The sequence below is a fragment of the Eurosta solidaginis genome, chromosome 2, assembly GCF_040869045.1.
Source record: "Eurosta solidaginis isolate ZX-2024a chromosome 2, ASM4086904v1, whole genome shotgun sequence".
NCBI lineage: Eukaryota > Metazoa > Arthropoda > Insecta > Diptera > Tephritidae > Eurosta > Eurosta solidaginis.
This window is the reverse complement of record NC_090320.1, coordinates 188,948,133-188,965,911: the sequence shown is the minus strand read 5'-3', so window position 1 is coordinate 188,965,911 and position 17,779 is coordinate 188,948,133. Positions and strand designations below refer to the sequence as shown.

General features: G+C 38.1%; 1 protein-coding gene across 5 annotated transcripts; it reads left to right on the top strand.

Moving 5' to 3' along the window:
- The first annotated feature begins 810 nt into the window (after positions 1-810).
- Positions 811-11,831, top strand: LOC137242493 (uncharacterized). 5 transcript variants are annotated; one of them, XM_067769778.1, is made up of 6 exons: positions 811-940; positions 1,011-1,135; positions 1,213-1,389; positions 1,479-2,065; positions 10,119-10,477; positions 10,537-11,831. In XM_067769778.1, exons 3-4 carry the CDS (start codon positions 1,350-1,352, stop codon positions 1,847-1,849), a joined length of 411 nt encoding a protein of 136 aa, XP_067625879.1. In that variant the 5' UTR covers positions 811-940; positions 1,011-1,135; positions 1,213-1,349; the 3' UTR covers positions 1,850-2,065; positions 10,119-10,477; positions 10,537-11,831. The 5 variants fall into 5 exon arrangements, with proteins under 5 accessions (XP_067625879.1, XP_067625877.1, XP_067625876.1 ...); XM_067769776.1 differs by having other exon boundaries at positions 1,467-2,065; positions 10,136-10,477; XM_067769775.1 differs by having other exon boundaries at positions 1,467-2,065.
- Positions 11,832-17,779: the final 5,948 nt, after the last annotated feature.

The window sequence follows — 17,779 nt, the reverse complement described above, 5'->3', positions numbered from 1 at the left end:
ACCCTCCGTAATAAATTAAACTTTTAATGAAAATCAATAACTCTGAACTGAACACTTTTCGCCATGATATAAAATTAAAATGCTGTGGAACAGGAGCAACACTTTTGTGGCTACCCTCGTGTTCCAATGAAACGTGAACCAGATACGGATAGAGATTTAACATGCAAATGCAAAAACAATGTGAAATATATGGATCACATTGTTGTTGCATTTGCATGTTAAATCTCTATCCGTATCTGGTTCATGTTTCATTGGAACACGAGGTACATAAACCTTGTTTCAATCTCTTACGTCTCTGCACAGAACCCTAATAGACCGTTTTCAACCGAAACAACAAAGGCAACCCAGATTTTCCCGTTATGCTCACTTAAGCGAGTGCCTGTCAGAATGAAGGTAACACACTTGTACTTGTACACTATGGTTGATGTATCAAATGAAATAAAAAAAGATTATAATCAGCTGTGCCATGCTGCCACCTTTTAACGTTCCGCCATGACTCACCAGATGCAAATCTCAGGTCTAGAGTTGCATTTCGGTACATAACCCTGCAAAAATCGTGTGACCAAAAACGCACACAGCCACACGAATTTTTGACAGGGGTGACGATTTGGAATGAAAAATTGTGCAAATGAAATAGCATGCTGACAAATTTTGCTTTCCCACAATGTATCGTGCTCTCTCGCACCTATTATTTTCATAGGGATAGCAAAATAACGTCATTTTTGCGTGCAAAAAAATCCGCCATTTCTAATTCAGCAGAGACAGCAAGACTGAAATGCTGCCATGAGATGGGATTGCGTATACTATTGCATTGGATTGAAACGCACGCTAATCGTTATGGAAAATATATTGAGCCACTTTTGAGCATTTCTGCCGATGTTTATATACGCGTATTTGTGTGTGTGCATAGGAGTCAAGCGAAGTGTAAATATAGCATGAGGTTGGTATACAGCATTTTGGCCTTTTACCACAATCCAATTACGTACCATATCTTTATATTATGAACACAGCAAACAATCAATGATATTTCAATGCACTGGTTGTGATACCTATACGCTACAGCCTATGGGTATTGATTGTTAAAAGCAAGATCTCAGATAAAGGCAATGCGGAAGTAAAATGCGGTATATATGCGGTAATATATACCTATTATTAAAAATTAATACAAACAATATTTTCAACATTTTTTTCTCTATTTACGAACACATTTAGAAAGGCTATAATTGGGCTACAAAGGGAAAATTGCGAAGATCAGTCTAATAGTTCTTTGGGTGGTGATGATGTATCATCACACATAAGCCTTCAAAGCGCTCAAAAAGGCAGTGAAACTTCAGCGACAACAAGTTGTTATGAAACAGCACATGACACCACAGGCGCAAGTGCACCCAGGTAAGTTTCACATTATACCCAAAGCGACTCCTCCGAAGAATCGCATGAACTGGAAAAAAGTATATTGATAAACCTAGATAACACACTAGAGCCGCCAGCAAGTGAGCATGCAACTGTGACTGAACTTATCACCAATGATAATAAAAATATGCATGGCAGTGAAAAACTATCTTCCAGCGCGTCCTATGATGGTTCTTTAGGAGTAATTAAGTTGTCGGATGATGAGTCAGATGAAACGGGCGGAAATTTAAACAAACGTGTCTTTATTAAAGAGGAGAAAGAACAACAACAGAAGGAAATTGCAATAGAGCCAATAGCACGAAATGCGGAGAGCATAACAAAAGTTCTATTGACTTTGAAGAATCATTTGAAAATGATAAAGAAAATCGTAGTTTGTTCAATGAGAGTACCGAAAAATCATTGCACGTCAATGATACCATGGAAGAAGTTGAGTACATGATGAAAAAAGGTATGCAGTATATGCAAGCCGCTGAACGTACAACAAAACTGGGTAATCTATCGCCAACCGTAAATGAAACCCAAATGCTGGTGAAACCATTACAGGAATGTGAAAAAACATTTACGTATTCGCTGAAAAAAGCAAAAAGCAACTGTGGCTCGCCAGCTAAAAAGTTTATCAATGGAAAACCTACAGCTGTTGTAACAGGCACTAAAAGTATGCAGGCAAGAGTTTCTATTTTTATAATCATTTGTTGGAATAATCCTAAAGACCTTGTGAAGTCATACCATATCTCATTAAATATGTTGATGTTGTAGCGATAAAGACACTCGAAGGTTTTAGAGAGTGTTAACGATGTAGATGGTCCTTTTTCGGATATAGATGCGTACACTCCGGTAACAAGCACTATTATCCCCAGTGCATTAGGGGACTTAGAATATAGACGCGGCAGGTGTGCCTGTTGGAGGAGGCGACTAAAATACCAAATTGATTCAAGGGGTGGCCAGCGCAATATATAGATACTACAACCCAATTGTCAACTTCCCCTAAGCATGGTGCATCCTGTTTCTTTAACAACTGGAGCTCTGGCGACCTCATAGCATTTTGGTGGGGGGGGGGGGGTGAGAGGGCGGAATGGCCTTGAAGGTTTCATGCTGCTACTTTTAGCTCATCTTGATTGGATTGCCATTTGGAGGCGATAGTTTTTGAGCACAGTAGAGAATGAGGGCATACCCCAACTGCAAGTAATTAAAATAAAATCAACTTTAGCACTGGTTGTTGTTGTTGTTGTAACAGTGCTTCGCCCCATCCAATAGGTCTGACTAATCACAAATTGTCATCAATATCCTCTAACGGGAGTCCAAGGAAACTTGCTGTTTTAACAGGGGTGGACCATAAGGAAAGGGGTGTTAGAGGCGTTGGTTCCACATTACAATTAAAGAGATGGTTGGTGTCATGTGGGGACACATTGCAAGCGGGGCATACATTTTGTATGTCGGGGTTGATTCTGGACAGGTAAGAGTTTAATCTGTTACAGTATCCAGAACGAAGTTGAGCTAGAGTGACTCGATTTTCTCTGGGGAGTACGCGATCTTCCGCGAGTTTTGGGTACTATTCTTTGAGTACTGGATTCACCGGGCAATTCCTAGCATAAAGGTCCGACGCCTGTTTGTGTGGCAGCATTTTGGCAGGCCTGTATTTTCTTCCAGTGAGTAACCTTTAGGCTTGGCGACCATATCGGAGACGCGTACCATGCAAACGTCTATTTATATTTACCCCAAGTATTGCCGATTTATCGAATTATATTAAATGTTTGTTACAGCTCTGGATTTTCGTTACTAGTATTCGTGCTAGTGCATGCTCTCCAAGATGTAGATCCTGATCGAAAGTCACACCCAAAATTTTAAGGTGTAAGACAGTCGGTAGGGTAATGTCATATGGTCGATATTTGGCGCCGCCATGTCTTAAATAAGATCACCGATGATTTGGTTGGTTACAATATCAGGTTTCGCGAGGCGACAAAACTGGAGAGATTGGGGAGATAGCTGTTTATTTTATTACAAAGCTCCTCGGTGTAGGAAACAATAGCATAGGCGTAGAAGCAATAGTGACTCCTGGTGGTAAAGGTAGCTATTGATATGTAGAAGTTAAGCAGAAGTTTGAATATGAGTTTTTTTTTAAGTTATTGCAAAAAAAACGTTGAGGATTTTTAATATCTTATCAGGTACCTTCGTACATGTTTCTAAGAATGAAGAAAAAAACCTATTCAAACTTCGATATACTTTAACATACTGTTACGAATATTAGCAAAACTAAGGAGTGCTGCCAGCTCTAAGCCGATCTAAGCAGCGACGTGAATGCACATCAATAATTCAATCATTATGTATCTACATAAACGAATCAATAATTACGTCTACACATATGTACACATTCCGACGAGCAACATTTACATACAAGGCAGCGAGAGATGAGATGTCACACACCGATGAATTTACTTATACGCTTATGTGTGTGCGGGAGACTGTAAACTACAAACACATGCATATACCTTATCTGAGTTGCCACAAGGGAGAGCAATAATTTGTGCACGTAGTTGTGGCTGGCGATTTTGTAGCCGAAACAACTAGTAACTTCTGGAAATCGAAGAGCCTAGAAGTATGCAGCGTAAACTATAAAAGCGATGCAGGCGAGTAAGAAGAATTCAGTTTGATTTGAGTTGATCAGCAGTTACGACTAAGAAGATATCTAGCGAGCAATACCAGTATTATTTTGATTAGTGGAGTTTCATTTGAGCTATCAGTTTGGTTATTAAGCTATTCGTTGCACAGTTTGAGTGTTATTGTGAAGCATTTTAATAAAGGCCATTTTTCCATTATTCAATATTGGAGTTATTTATTCAACAGTTTAGCGATACGAACCTAGCAAAAGGGGCAAATAAGAGGATTTGCAGCAAATTCGTTACAATTGGTGTCAGAAGTCGGATTGTTGAATAAATTCCAGAGGACAACAAGGACATGGCAAAGTTCGGTGAATTGAAGATCCAGCAACTGAAAAAGGAGTTGGAGAACCGTGGATTAAATACAACCGGCAATAAGATCGAACTTCAAGCACGGCTACGAGAGGTAATGGAGTCGCAAGGAATTGATGTGGACGAGTTTGTCTTTTATCCTGATGGGGACGAAACAACAACAAAAATTGAAGAGAAAAACGAAACATCGCAGACAGTTACGAGCACAGACTTGAACATGATATTGGCTGCAATATCTGCACAAACATCGACAGTAGCATCAATGTCGTCGCAATTGGCATCCCAACTGGAAGCGCAAGAGACACGAATAACATCGAAGATGGAAGAACAGAAGACGTATATGATATCCCAACTGGAATCGCAGGAAACTCGTATAACATCACAATTGGAAGAGCAGAAGACATATATGGCATCCCAGCTGGAATCACATGAGACACGTATTTCAGAAATGTCGACACAGATTACATCAAAGATGGAAACACAACTGAAAGAACAAGAGGCACGTATATCATCAAAACTCGAAGCGCGTATGGACGAGAAAATAACGCAGTTTGAAGAAAAATTCGAGGCAGAGGTGGATGCGTTGAGAGGTCGTATACAGGAATTGCAACTTAATCGGCCGGCTGCTTCAGCGAGTAATCCAAAGGTAAAGACACCATCCTTTGACGGTTCTGTTCCTTTTCAGGTCTTTAAGCTACAGTTTGAGAAGACCGCAGCAGTGAACCAATGGAATGCTGAAGATAAAGTTGCAGCTTTGTTCGTGGCACTGAAAGGTCCTGCTGCCGAAATCTTACAGACTATTCCAGAGTACGAACGGAACAGTTATGACGCATTGATGGCTGCTGTAGAACGGCGATACGGAAGCGAACACAGGAAACAGATATTTCAAATAGAATTGCAAAACCGCTACCAAAAAGCTAACGAGACTTTGCAGGAGTTTGCTTCGGACATTGAAAGATTGGCTCATCTTGCAAATGCGGATGCACCCGTGGAATACACGGAAAGAGTGAAGATTCAGAGCTTTATAAATGGCATAAGGGACGTCGAAACGAAGCGAGCCACATACGCGAACCCAAAGCAAACATTTTCTGAAACGGTATCCCATGCATTGACTCAGGAAACGGCGTCATTATTGAGTAAACCAGCATACAAAGCTCATCGTGTGGAAGTAGAAAGGCCAGAGTGGGTAGATACAATTTTGGAAGCTCTGAAGGGATCACAACAGAAAAATGCCGGAGTTATGAAATGTTTCAAGTGCGGTAACCCAGGTCACATTGCACGTCATTGCAGTAGCAATTCCAATAGTTCCAACAATGTGGGTGGCCGTAAACGCAGAGCTGAAGGAGACGAGCAAATCTCCAAATCCACTCAATCGTTAAACTAAAGCGAGTCAGCCGCAAGGGGCGACAGCTGGCTCCCTCAATTGAATGCCCCATAATCTCTATCTCGCAAATTGGAAGAAGGTCAAGCAATCTTACTGTCGGAGGACATGTGGATGGAAAGGAACGTTTACTGACTGTAGATACGGGTGCATCCCATTCCATCATTCGATCAGATTTAGTCAACAAGAAGATAAGACCATTGCTTGGAGCAAGATTACGTACAGCCACGGGAGAGGACACCCAGGTAATTGGAGAAGTAGAATGTGAAGTAGCAATTGGGAACGTCTCGGTACTTCACAATTTTATAGTGGCAGGTATTGTTGATGAAATCATAATTGGAGTGGACTTCTTAATCAACCAAGGCATCAAGATCGATATGCAAAGTAAGATGATGCGATATAAGAACATGGATGTGCCACTTAATTTCGGCTACGAGAGAGGCTACAGCAGTAAACGAGTGCTGGTGGAAGAGAGTCAGCGAATACCACCAAAATCCGAAGCAGTCATCTGGGCAAAGGTTGATGGAGATTGTGGGACAAACAAATTGTGGGTTGTCGAAGCAGCAAACAAATCAGCACTAAACATACTTGTAGGAAAAACCCTGGCTATGACAAAACAAGATGGACGTATTCCGGTAAGAGTACTCAATGAGTTCAAGTCACCACTCAAACTGACTAAAGGAGCTATTTTGGGAAGATGCCAAGAGGCTGAAGTAGTTATTAACTGTGAACAGCTCCAGGAACACGTTTCAGCTAGTAATACTGATCTTTCAAATGACATCACGGCATGGACACAGGGGCTAGAGGAAGCATTTAAGAGTAAGGCAAAACAACTGCTCCTAAAGTACGCGAACATATTTGACCAGGATGATTCTAAACCAGGCCGCACCAACGTTGTGAAGCATCAAATTGACACTGGAGATGCGAGGCCGATCCGTCAAGCTCCACGTAGTGTTCCACTGGCGAAGCGGGAAGTTGTGAGTCAAATCATTCAAGAAATGAGCGACAGCGGCGTCATCGAACCATCAGCTAGTCCATGGAGCTCACCGGTAGTACTTGTAAAAAAGAAGGATGGGCAAATGAGGTTTTGCATGGACTACCGGAAGTTGAATGACGTAACGAAAAAGGATAGCTACCCATTGCCAAGAATTGATGACACTCTGGACTCGCTATCTGGTACGAAATGGTTTTCCACGCTGGACTTGAAAAGCGGCTACTGGCAAGTGGAGGTGAAGGAGGAAGATAAAGAGAAAACAGCCTTCAGTGTCGGTGATGGTCTTTGGCAATTTACAGTGATGCCTTTTGGACTTTGTAATGCACCAGCTACTTTTGAGAGACTCATGGACCAGGTACTGAAAGGACTACATTGGAAAACATGCTTGGTGTACCTGGACGACATCATCGTATTGGGCAAGAACTTTGATGAACATCTTAAGAACTTAGAGGAAGTTTTCCAGAGAATAGCTGGCGCTGGTCTGAAGTTGAGTCCCAAAAAGTGTGCGCTGTTTAAAAAGGAAGTCAATTATTTGGGTCACAAGGTAACGACAGAGGGCATCTGCACTGCGAACGAAAAAATAGATGCTGTACAGGATTGGCCAAGACCACAGAACCTACATGAATTGAGAAGTTTTCTTGGGCTGTGCACATATTACCGCCGATTTGTACCAAATTTTGCCAGCGTAGCCCATAGTCTCCACGAGCTAACAAGAAAAAACAAAGCTTTTGAATGGAAGAAGGAGCAAGAAGTGGCTTTCCAAACACTGAAGGAGCGTTTGTGCACTGCCCCAATGTTAGCATATCCGATTCCAGGAGCAACATTTATTCTAGATACAGATGCGAGTGGATATGCTATAGGAGGCGTTTTATCACAACTGGTCGATGGACAGGAGAAGGTAGTTGCATATTACAGCCGTTCGATTGGAAAACCAGAGAGGAACTACTGTGTTACGCGGAGAGAGCTGTTGGCATTGGTAGAGTGCATTAAACATTTTCACAAATACCTCTACGGCCAGCGATTCCGTGTCAGGACAGATCACGCAGCGTTGAAATGGCTTCTGCAGTTCCGTAATCCGGAAGGACAATTGGCACGGTGGATCGAGCGACTACAAAGCTATGACTTTTCCATTGAGCATCGAAAAGGTAGTACCCATGGAAATGCTGATGCAATGTCACGAAGACCATGTAGTTTAGAATGCAAGCACTGTTCAAAGGCCGAGGCTAGAGAAGACATTATAGATGTCCGGCTAATGACTATAACGTGTACGGATGAATGGGACAAGGAACAACTAAGAAAGTGTCAGCTAGAAGATACAGATCTGTCACATGTTATGCAAGGGCTCGAACGAAACGAAAGACCAAGCAGAGAGGATATGTCAGCAGAGAGTCCCATTGCGAAGTCATATTGGGCACAGTGGAACAGTTTGGAATTGATATCCGGTTGCTTGCATCGAGTATGGGAGAGTGAGGATGGTCAATGCAAGAAGAAACTGATAGTTGTTCCCAGAAAGAGGATTCCTGACGTGCTCAGCGAGTTGCACAATGGTCCAAGTGGAGGCCATCTTGGAATCACGAAGACACTCGAGAAAATTAAGCAGAGATTCTATTGGGTTGGTTGCCGTCAGTCGGTCACCGAGTGGATTGCCAATTGCGAGGTATGCAACAGAGCGAAAGGGCCCAAAACCCGAAGTCGTGGCCAGATGAAGCAGTATATTTCAGGTGCACCATTTGAAAGGATCGCCATGGATGTCGCAGGTCCATTTCCTACTAGCAACCGCGGAAACAAATACGTACTGGTGGTTATGGATTATTTCAGTAAATGGCCAGAGGTATACCCAATCTCAAACCAGGAAGCAGAAACAGTAGCAGAAGTGGTTAAAAACGAATGGGTTGCACGGTATGGTGTACCAATGGAGTTACATTCTGACCAAGGCAGGAATTTTGAATCAGCTGTGTTCCAAGAACTGTGCAAGAAGTTGGGCATTCGAAAAACACGGACAACTGCATTGCATCCTCAGTCCGATGGTATGGTGGAACGTTTCAATAGAACATTGGAGGAGCATTTAAGGAAAGTAGTCGACAAGTACCATAAGGACTGGGATACACACATATCATTATTCTTGATGGCCTACCGATCGGCAGTACATGACACAACGGGCCAAACTCCTGCAAAGGTAATTTTTGGCAATGACCTTCGACTGCCAGCTGATTTGAAGTATGGGATAGATGCCGATGCGGAGAGGAATGTCAAGAAATCCACTGATGTCTTAGAAGAAGAGCTGAGAGAGATACACGATCTGGTAAGGCAACGAGCAAAGATTATGAGTGACAAGATGAAAGCGAGGTACGATAAAGCAATTAATTCGGAAGGGTTTCAGGAAGGAGATTTGGTGCTGCTATACAACCCACAACGAAAAAAAGGTTTGTCCCCGAAATTGCAGTGTAACTGGGAAGGCCCATACAAAGTTGTAAAACGGATCAACGATGTAGTGTACCGCATACAAACCACTACCAAACCACGAACCAAAATGAAAGTGGTTCATTTGGAGAGATTAGCAGCGTTTAGATCGAGAGATTTGTCTGATCGGGACGATCAGACTTAGGTGGAGGGCAGTGTTACGAATATTAGCAAAACTAAGGAGTGCTGCCAGCTCTAAGCCGATCTAAGCAGCGACGTGAATGCACATCAATAATTCAATCATTATGTATCTACATAAACGAATCAATAATTACGTCTACACATATGTACACATTCCGACGAGCAACATTTACATACAAGGCAGCGAGAGATGAGATGTCACACACCGATGAATTTACTTATACGCTTATGTGTGTGCGGGAGACTGTAAACTACAAACACATGCATATACCTTATCTGAGTTGCCACAAGGGAGAGCAATAATTTGTGCACGTAGTTGTGGCTGGCGATTTTGTAGCCGAAACAACTAGTAACTTCTGGAAATCGAAGAGCCTAGAAGTATGCAGCGTAAACTATAAAAGCGATGCAGGCGAGTAAGAAGAATTCAGTTTGATTTGAGTTGATCAGCAGTTACGACTAAGAAGATATCTAGCGAGCAATACCAGTATTATTTTGATTAGTGGAGTTTCATTTGAGCTATCAGTTTGGTTATTAAGCTATTCGTTGCACAGTTTGAGTGTTATTGTGAAGCATTTTAATAAAGGCCATTTTTCCATTATTCAATATTGGAGTTATTTATTCAACAGTTTAGCGATACGAACCTAGCAAAAGGGGCAAATAAGAGGATTTGCAGCAAATTCGTTACAATACAGTAATTTACCCCATTTTGACACAACTATCATTTTTTGATTTTATTAAATTTTATAAAATGTTTCTTCCTCTACAGTTCAATTTACTTATTAGATGGTAAAGATGGCTTCGCATTATCTCCATCAGTAACTGTGACAAGGTGGCCACAGCGTGACTCGGAGCGTCTCTTCAATAGATCTCTAGTGGTGATGGTAACAGCAGAGAAACCCTACTGTTTATAAATGTTACACTTCAAAAAGAATCAAAATATCTGCCATTGCGTCTACGGCTCAAATACCCACAGTATATGAATGAATCGAACGCACCTAATTGTCTGCCTAACGGAGAGTATACATATTCATCAAATCGAAAATATTGCACCAAACCAACTGGGTCTGAATACTGAAACAGTACACATATTCAAAATCGATGAGGAGGCTGTGATGATGGTATAGGGTGAGTTGTTGAATAACATACGAAAACCACTTTAACCCATCTATATATTTGCATTACAGCTAAAGCTTTACAAACAGCAAAAATTGCTGGCGCCAAGCAATTGGAAAAGGCAGTGAAGCATTCATCACATTGTACGGATGGTGCAAAATTAGAAACTGCTTTTGTAACTGCTGCCACCGACACATCGGTCATCTCTACATCGCCGAGTAGCGGCTCGTCCGACTATCTATCGAAGACAGTATAATCATATCTTTTGCCAACAGAGGTTAGCGATGTGCTTGCACAGGAAAAGATTTCAATTAAACCCAATTAAGAGAGTTTATTTATTATTAAAGTACTTACTTTTCTTTATATCAACAGTATTAATTTAAGTTGCAATTTCATGTACATATATAATAAGGGATGTGATACGATTGCTGTCGGAATTAGATTTGAAACCAATCAATACTCCTGCTATGGGTTGCAGAATTATTGCCTGAATGATTAGATTTAGAACAATAATAAGTCTGACTCAATTACTAATCGTACATTTTTAAGTTCATCAATTACGACAGCAATCGGATTCCACGACACCTTTGAATATTCTTGATCTGAAAAAAAAAGAGTAAATCTAATCTGAATTTCTACTTAGCTTTAAGTTGTAGACTTAAATTGATTCAAATAATTGGAGTTTTTTCTGTTCGCTTGGAAAATATTTCAATTGGAAAAAAAAAACCAATAAGGCGAGTTTATTTATTATTAAAATAATTACTTTTCTTTATATGAACTGTATTAATTTAAGTTACAATTTCATGTAAATATATAATAAGGTATGTCGTGATCCGATTAGACTTGAAACCAATCAATACTCCTGCTAAGGGTTGCAGAATTATTGCTTGAATGATTAGATTTAGAACAATAATAAGTCTGACTCAATCACTAGTCCTACATTTTTAAGTTCATACTTTACTTTATTACTTTCAAATTCAATTACGACAGCAATCGGATTCAACGACACCTTTGAATATTCTTGATCTGAAAAAAAGAGTAAATCTAATCTGAATTTCTACTTAGCTTTAAGTTGTAAATTGATTCAAATAATTGGAGTTTTTTCTAAAGCTTAAAATTATTTTCTGTTCGCTTGGAAAAGATTTCAATTGGAAAACAAAAACCAATAAGACGAGTTTATTTATTATTAAAATAATTACTTTTCTTTATATGAACTGTATTAATTTAAGTTACAATTTTATATAAATATATAATAAGGTATGTCGTTATCCGATTGCTGTCGGAATTAGATTTGAAACCAATCAATACTGCTAAGGGTTGTAGAATTATTACTTGAATGATTAGATTTAGAACAATAATAAGTCTGACTCAATTACTAGTACATTTTAAGTTCATCAATTACGACAGCAATCGGATTCCACGACACCTTTGAATATTCTTGATCTGAAAAAAGAATAAACCTTATCTGAATTTCTACTAAGCTTTAAATTGTAGATTATTCAAATAATTGGAGTTTTTTCTAAAGGTTGAAATTATTTTCTTCTCGCTTAGAAAAGATTTTAATTGGAAAACAAAAACCAATTAAGCGAGTTTATTTATTATTAAGGCACTTCTTTTTTATATGAACTGTATTAATATAAGTTCCAATTTCATGTACATATATAAGGATATTGAAAATAATAATTATTGAAAATTAAATATTTTGGTTGATATTTTATTCATGTGGCTGCTCCAGGTAAAGTAAATCGGCAGGTAAAATTCAAGTTATATGGCGGTTATATAAATGGTAAAACCGCAGTAAACTTTATTGTCAAAAGACTCGAAAATGTAGAGTGAAATGACTGAAGAAATTACCGCCATTTGACGAGAATTGTGCCGTGTGTGAGCAGAACAGTGCTATGCTCAATCCTATAAGTGGGAGCGGAATGCACGATCACATTAATAGGAACGAAACGGAAAATTTAGTCACAAAAGTTCATCACGCCCATGCAAACGTGACTATGAATATAACCACTGCAGAAAGTCACTATGACCGTAAAATGACTAGTCAAATGACGTGGAGCGTTTTTGCAGGGAAGAGTACTTCAAGCTGAGTTGCATTTGATAGTTTAATAAAACTTTGTGGTATTTACAGATGAAATAATTGCATATATTTCCGCGAAAATAAGAATACTAGAAGATTTGTAGCCTGCAACAACGCGGAAACATACGGAAAACAATATTTATTTAAATTAAATCTAAAATATAGAGCGCCACACGTGTAACATGGAACATTTTCAATTCTAAGGCTGTTTACACAAATGCATAAGGCAAAATTATATAAACACTTTGGTCGCTTCAAAGTTTTTCGTATGGCGTTGTCAAAGCGTAGGTACGCAACCAAAGCATTTATGTAAATTTTTCGATACTTTGCCCGACAGATGAATTAATGAATGCAACACAACCAAAGCGTCTGCGTAAATCCGCCTTAATTTTTGTAGCTGTGAAAGTCCCCTGCAAATAAAATGGTGCTGTAAGTGCAAACAAATCAAACTCCTATATGACACTACTTTATTTTCTATGTATTTTTCTTGTATTTTCTCTTATATTTTTTGTCGAGGGAGCCAATAAGGTTTCAGTACTGGTGTAAGTGTGTGAACTATATTTAAAAAAACTAACGCAATACAAGAAAATACAACGTACCGTTCAAAAAACGCGAGTACTCTATAAATAATGTAAGGAATACTCCTTTGGGACTATAGGACTGCTCCAAATCTAAGTACATTCCAAAGTACTTTCACTGTAGGACTCCATGGAGCACCCACAGAGGATCATATGACAAAGTACTAAAGAGGAATTGTGTCGGACAAATTATCGAAGTGAATTTAATTTAAAATGAAAGTAAATGAAGAGGGGCAATACAACTTTTATATTTTATACTACGAATATTCTTATGGTATTTAGCATTTGCGTGAATAAAGAAACTAATATTTCTCTATCATACTATAGTATGTATACATAAAACCAGTGCGCTGTTGCATTTTATCAGAGTTGCCAAAGTAAAATTGTATTTTTAGTTATTTGCATGCAATATTTTACTTTTGGCAACTCTTTTCGATCGTCATCGTGTCGTGATCACTGTCGTTAAAAAACGAGCAATGATCGGCTGATGGTGGTCCGCAAACGCATTGCAAAGGAGTATTTTTAGAGTACTCCAACATGAAGAAAATGGAACACGTAATCCAACAATTTTTGCAGGGTAGTTCATTAAAAACAAACAAGCTAGTTTGTATTTCGATAGGGTTTTTTGACATTTGTCCGCTTTTTCTTTATTTTTTCTGACAAATGAAAATTTTGTTTTTAGTTTCAAAATTTTGTACATAAAAGCACAACTAAATTCAAAGTGTAAATTGTGTCTGCAAATGTGTGAGTTTTCAATAAATGTACATTTTTCAGTTTTTCATAGTTAAGGAATTGACCTGCAGATTCTTGTGTTACACAAATATAGTGAACTTGTGTACAGAAATTCAAATTAAAAAGTTTTTCACAATAATTTGGAAAACTACGTTTTCTCAGCTTTTTATACTTAAAGGAGTAACCCTCCGTAATAAATTAAACTTTTAATGAAAATCAATAACTCTGAACTGAACACTTTTCGCCCTGATATAAAATTAAAATGCTGTGGAACAGGAGCAACACTTTTGTGGCTACATAAACCATCCCTTCAAAAAACGCGAGTACTCCATAAATAATGTAAGGAATACTCCTTTGGGAGTATAGGATTATTCCAAAACTAATCTATATTCATACAAAAAATGTGCTCCAATTAACATTGCGATGTCCTAGGAGAGGAGTAGGTGATCCCACTCTCGCTTTGTTTTTGAGTATTCCATAGAGTACATACGTGAGAGTACTTTCCAAAGTACTTTCATTGTAGTACTCCATGGAGCACCCACAGAGGATCATATGCCAAAGTACTAAAGAGGAATTGTGTCGGAAATAATTATCGGAGTGAATTTAATTTAAAATGAAGGTAAATGAAGAAAGGCAATACAACTTTTATATTTTTTACTACGAATATTCTTATGTTATTTAGCATTTGCATGAATAAAAAAACTAATATTTGATGTATATTGGAACGATTTTCCGTCATCCCTTGTCAAATTTGGTTTTGAAACAAACCGGTTTCGGCGTTGTGCCATCGTCAGTGTCGATTTTCGTTCTCTACTAATATTTCTCTATACTATAGTATGCATACATAAAACCAGTGCGCGGTTGCCTTTTATCAGAGTTGCCATAGTAAAATTTTATTATCGGTTATTTGTATGCAATATTTTACTTTTGGCAACTCTCTTCGATCGTCATCGTGTCGTGATCACGGTCGTTAAAAAACGAGCTATGATCGGCTGATGGTGGTCCGCAAACGTATTGAAAAGGAGTATTGTTAGAGTACTCCGACATGAAGAAAATGGAACACGTAATCCAACAATTTTTGCAGGGATGTTTCAATCTTTTTCGTCTCTGCACAGAACCCTAATTGACCGTTTTAAACCGAAACAACAATGGCAACCCAGATTTTCCCGTTATGCCCACTTAAGCGAGTGCCTGTCAGAAAGAAGTCAACACACTTGTACTTGTACACTATGGGGCAATTCGCTAACTGTAAAATGTAAAGTTATTGAAAAATTATTTACACTTTAAATTTTCATGGGATTGTGTAAAGTGATGTATTGTGCACATTGTTTTGCTGAATGAGCGCTGAATTTAAAAGTCGCATGTCAGTGAGAAAATCTTTAACTAAAATTTATTCTGCAACAGTGCGTATGAGTTTTGAATGTAACTGTAGTGTACACTGGTTGCCAAGTAAACTCACGAATTTTTTACCAGTGAGTTTTTTTGATCACAGTTTGCTTTACCTAATCAGAATTTCAAAGCGTACACTATTTATTGTGTACACTTTAAAACACACAGATAGTGAAAATGGCCCAGGAGCTTCTTGACAGCCAGTGTACACTACTGTGACGTTCAAAACTCATACGCACTGTTGCATATTAAATTTTTTTTCATAGCGTTTGATTAAATATAGTTTACACACTTACACCAGTACTGAAGCCGTGGGAGTGGAGGGAGTGCGGCAAAAAATTTAAGCTAAAATACAAGAAAAAATACACGAAAATAAAGTAGTGTCATATAGGTATTATCAAAACTTTTAAAAGTTGCGACCTTATTAGGATAGGTCGATATGTAAGTAGGTTTTCCATAATTAAGGTACAGAGAAGCGCTACAGCATGTAGGTATTATTCATTACAATAAATCTGCAAATATATTTGCGTTTGCGTCTATCTTTTGTAACAATAACTATTATTTCAACAAATACTAAAACCTTTTCCCAATATGGAATTTATAAAGTGAAATGCGATGAGAAAAGGTTCTCTACTACTCTGTTTTAGGTTACTAAGTAATATATAATTTCCATATACTATGCATATGGGAAACAACTAGGAGCGTATTGGTTCGTTACCAATATGTAAGATATATTCTTTACTCTAGTATTTATTTCCATTTCCACAAACGTGGCAAATGGTTTATGAATATTTTTTGTATTAAAATAAATAATACATGTAGTATGTATTAAGATTAAAGTAGAAAACGTAATTCACGAAGTGTACATGTATATAACCAAGGCACCAACCAGCAGATTTTTCAAAACTACAGTTTTCTCAGATTCTGAACGAAATTTTTTTAATTTCAAATGACGTATAAATTTAATTGCTGAATTGTAATTCCAAGCAGTCTCGATTGAAAAGATTTTTAAATATCCAAAAAGGAATATTCCGGGTATTTCCCTGGTATTTACCTATAAAAATGGTATATACCCGGACAATCCCATCTCTACATACAACCTATTGTTCAGATAAGAGATTCATGGTACCAGCTATGTATCTCATCGTTCTCTATATACTACATATTGTGACGAATATTAGCATCACTATGCTGTTAGTAAATAATCACAACAACAAATACAGTAAGCAACCAAACTTGTGTACATGCACACACATAACTAGCAGCTCACATACACACATGTAGTCATCAGCCGAAGTTGTTCCTCTCACCGACACACGCATATAGCAAACTAACCAAGTATGCGATGCAACTGTTCTCGAACAGATTTCGCGAAATTACTAGACCTTAGGAGAAACACGCTTTTAGTGAGGTATAATTGTACTACTACCAAAGTCGTCTAAATAAAGACCATTTTGAAATACTGAATATTGGAGTTATTTATTCAACACTTCAGCGATTCGAACGTTAGTAGAAGGTGCAAAATAACACTGGTTTACAGCCAAAATGCACCAGAGACGCCATTATGAAATTTCTATGTAAAATCACCCCCTGATTCCGAAAATCCAAGGTTATTTTTAATTCTTGGTAACGTGTTTGAGATATTTACAAATAACCGTTTTTTTCAAAAAAAAAAAAAAAGAAAGGTCCACTTAATCATGTATATCTCAAGAACGACTTGAGCAATTCCACAACGTGAAGCTTTTAAACGGTAATAAAATTTGCTATAAACTGTGCATACAACACTTTTTGCTAGGCCCTGCAGATTCACAGATAACGAATAATCATTAGGGATTTTTTTGTAAAAACAAAATTTGTACTTTGCGAGGAAGGACCTCGAAAACTTTTTATTTTTTTGCAGATTTGTTTTTTTTTTCTCTCTAAGTTCTGTACTATTAGAAAAAAAATTTGCTTTCATTCAACAAATTGGATGGAATAATACAAAAGTTATAACCATTCAAGTAAATATATCCATTTATTACTTAAGTACCCTACTGGTACATATGTGTTAGTATTCGTATATCTATGATAACTAACAGGTAGATTTTCGAAGGGTTATTAGATACAAACAACTGTTAGTGTCGTTTTCTCAAACCCAGGTACTTTTCAAGCGAGAGCATATTTTTAAGGCAGACAGTGTTTTCTTTGTAGAAATAGGGGACCTTTTTGTAAAGGTAGGCTTGAATTTTTACTTGAACTAAGTATAAATAATAGTACATGCGCCTTGTTCCTTCATAATATATGTAGGGTTTTCAATAAAACACAACCGATTGCGTATGTAATTTGAATGTTTAATGGAATTCATTTCGTTTAAAAAACTGTACATTTGGATTTATTAACGTATTACTACGCGCCCATATTAGCGTACGGTCGTTCCGGTGGTTACATTAGAAAAAAAAAACTTAACTTAATCGCCGGTATTGTTTAAGCCTGCCAACCGACGCCTCGATATTACTTCGACCAGTTACAAGGTTATCACTTCTCTTTATTTTC

What these genes read in the sequence shown, in the direction of transcription:
- LOC137242493 (XM_067769776.1), top strand. Translation starts at nt 1,350, where the DNA reads ATGAAACAGCACATGACACCACAGGCGCAAGTGCACCCAG. An exon ending in ACAGGCGCAAGTGCACCCAG is followed by an intron (nt 1,390 to 1,466) that starts GTAAGTTTCACA and finishes TGATAAACCTAG; the next exon opens with ATAACACACTAGAGCCGCCA.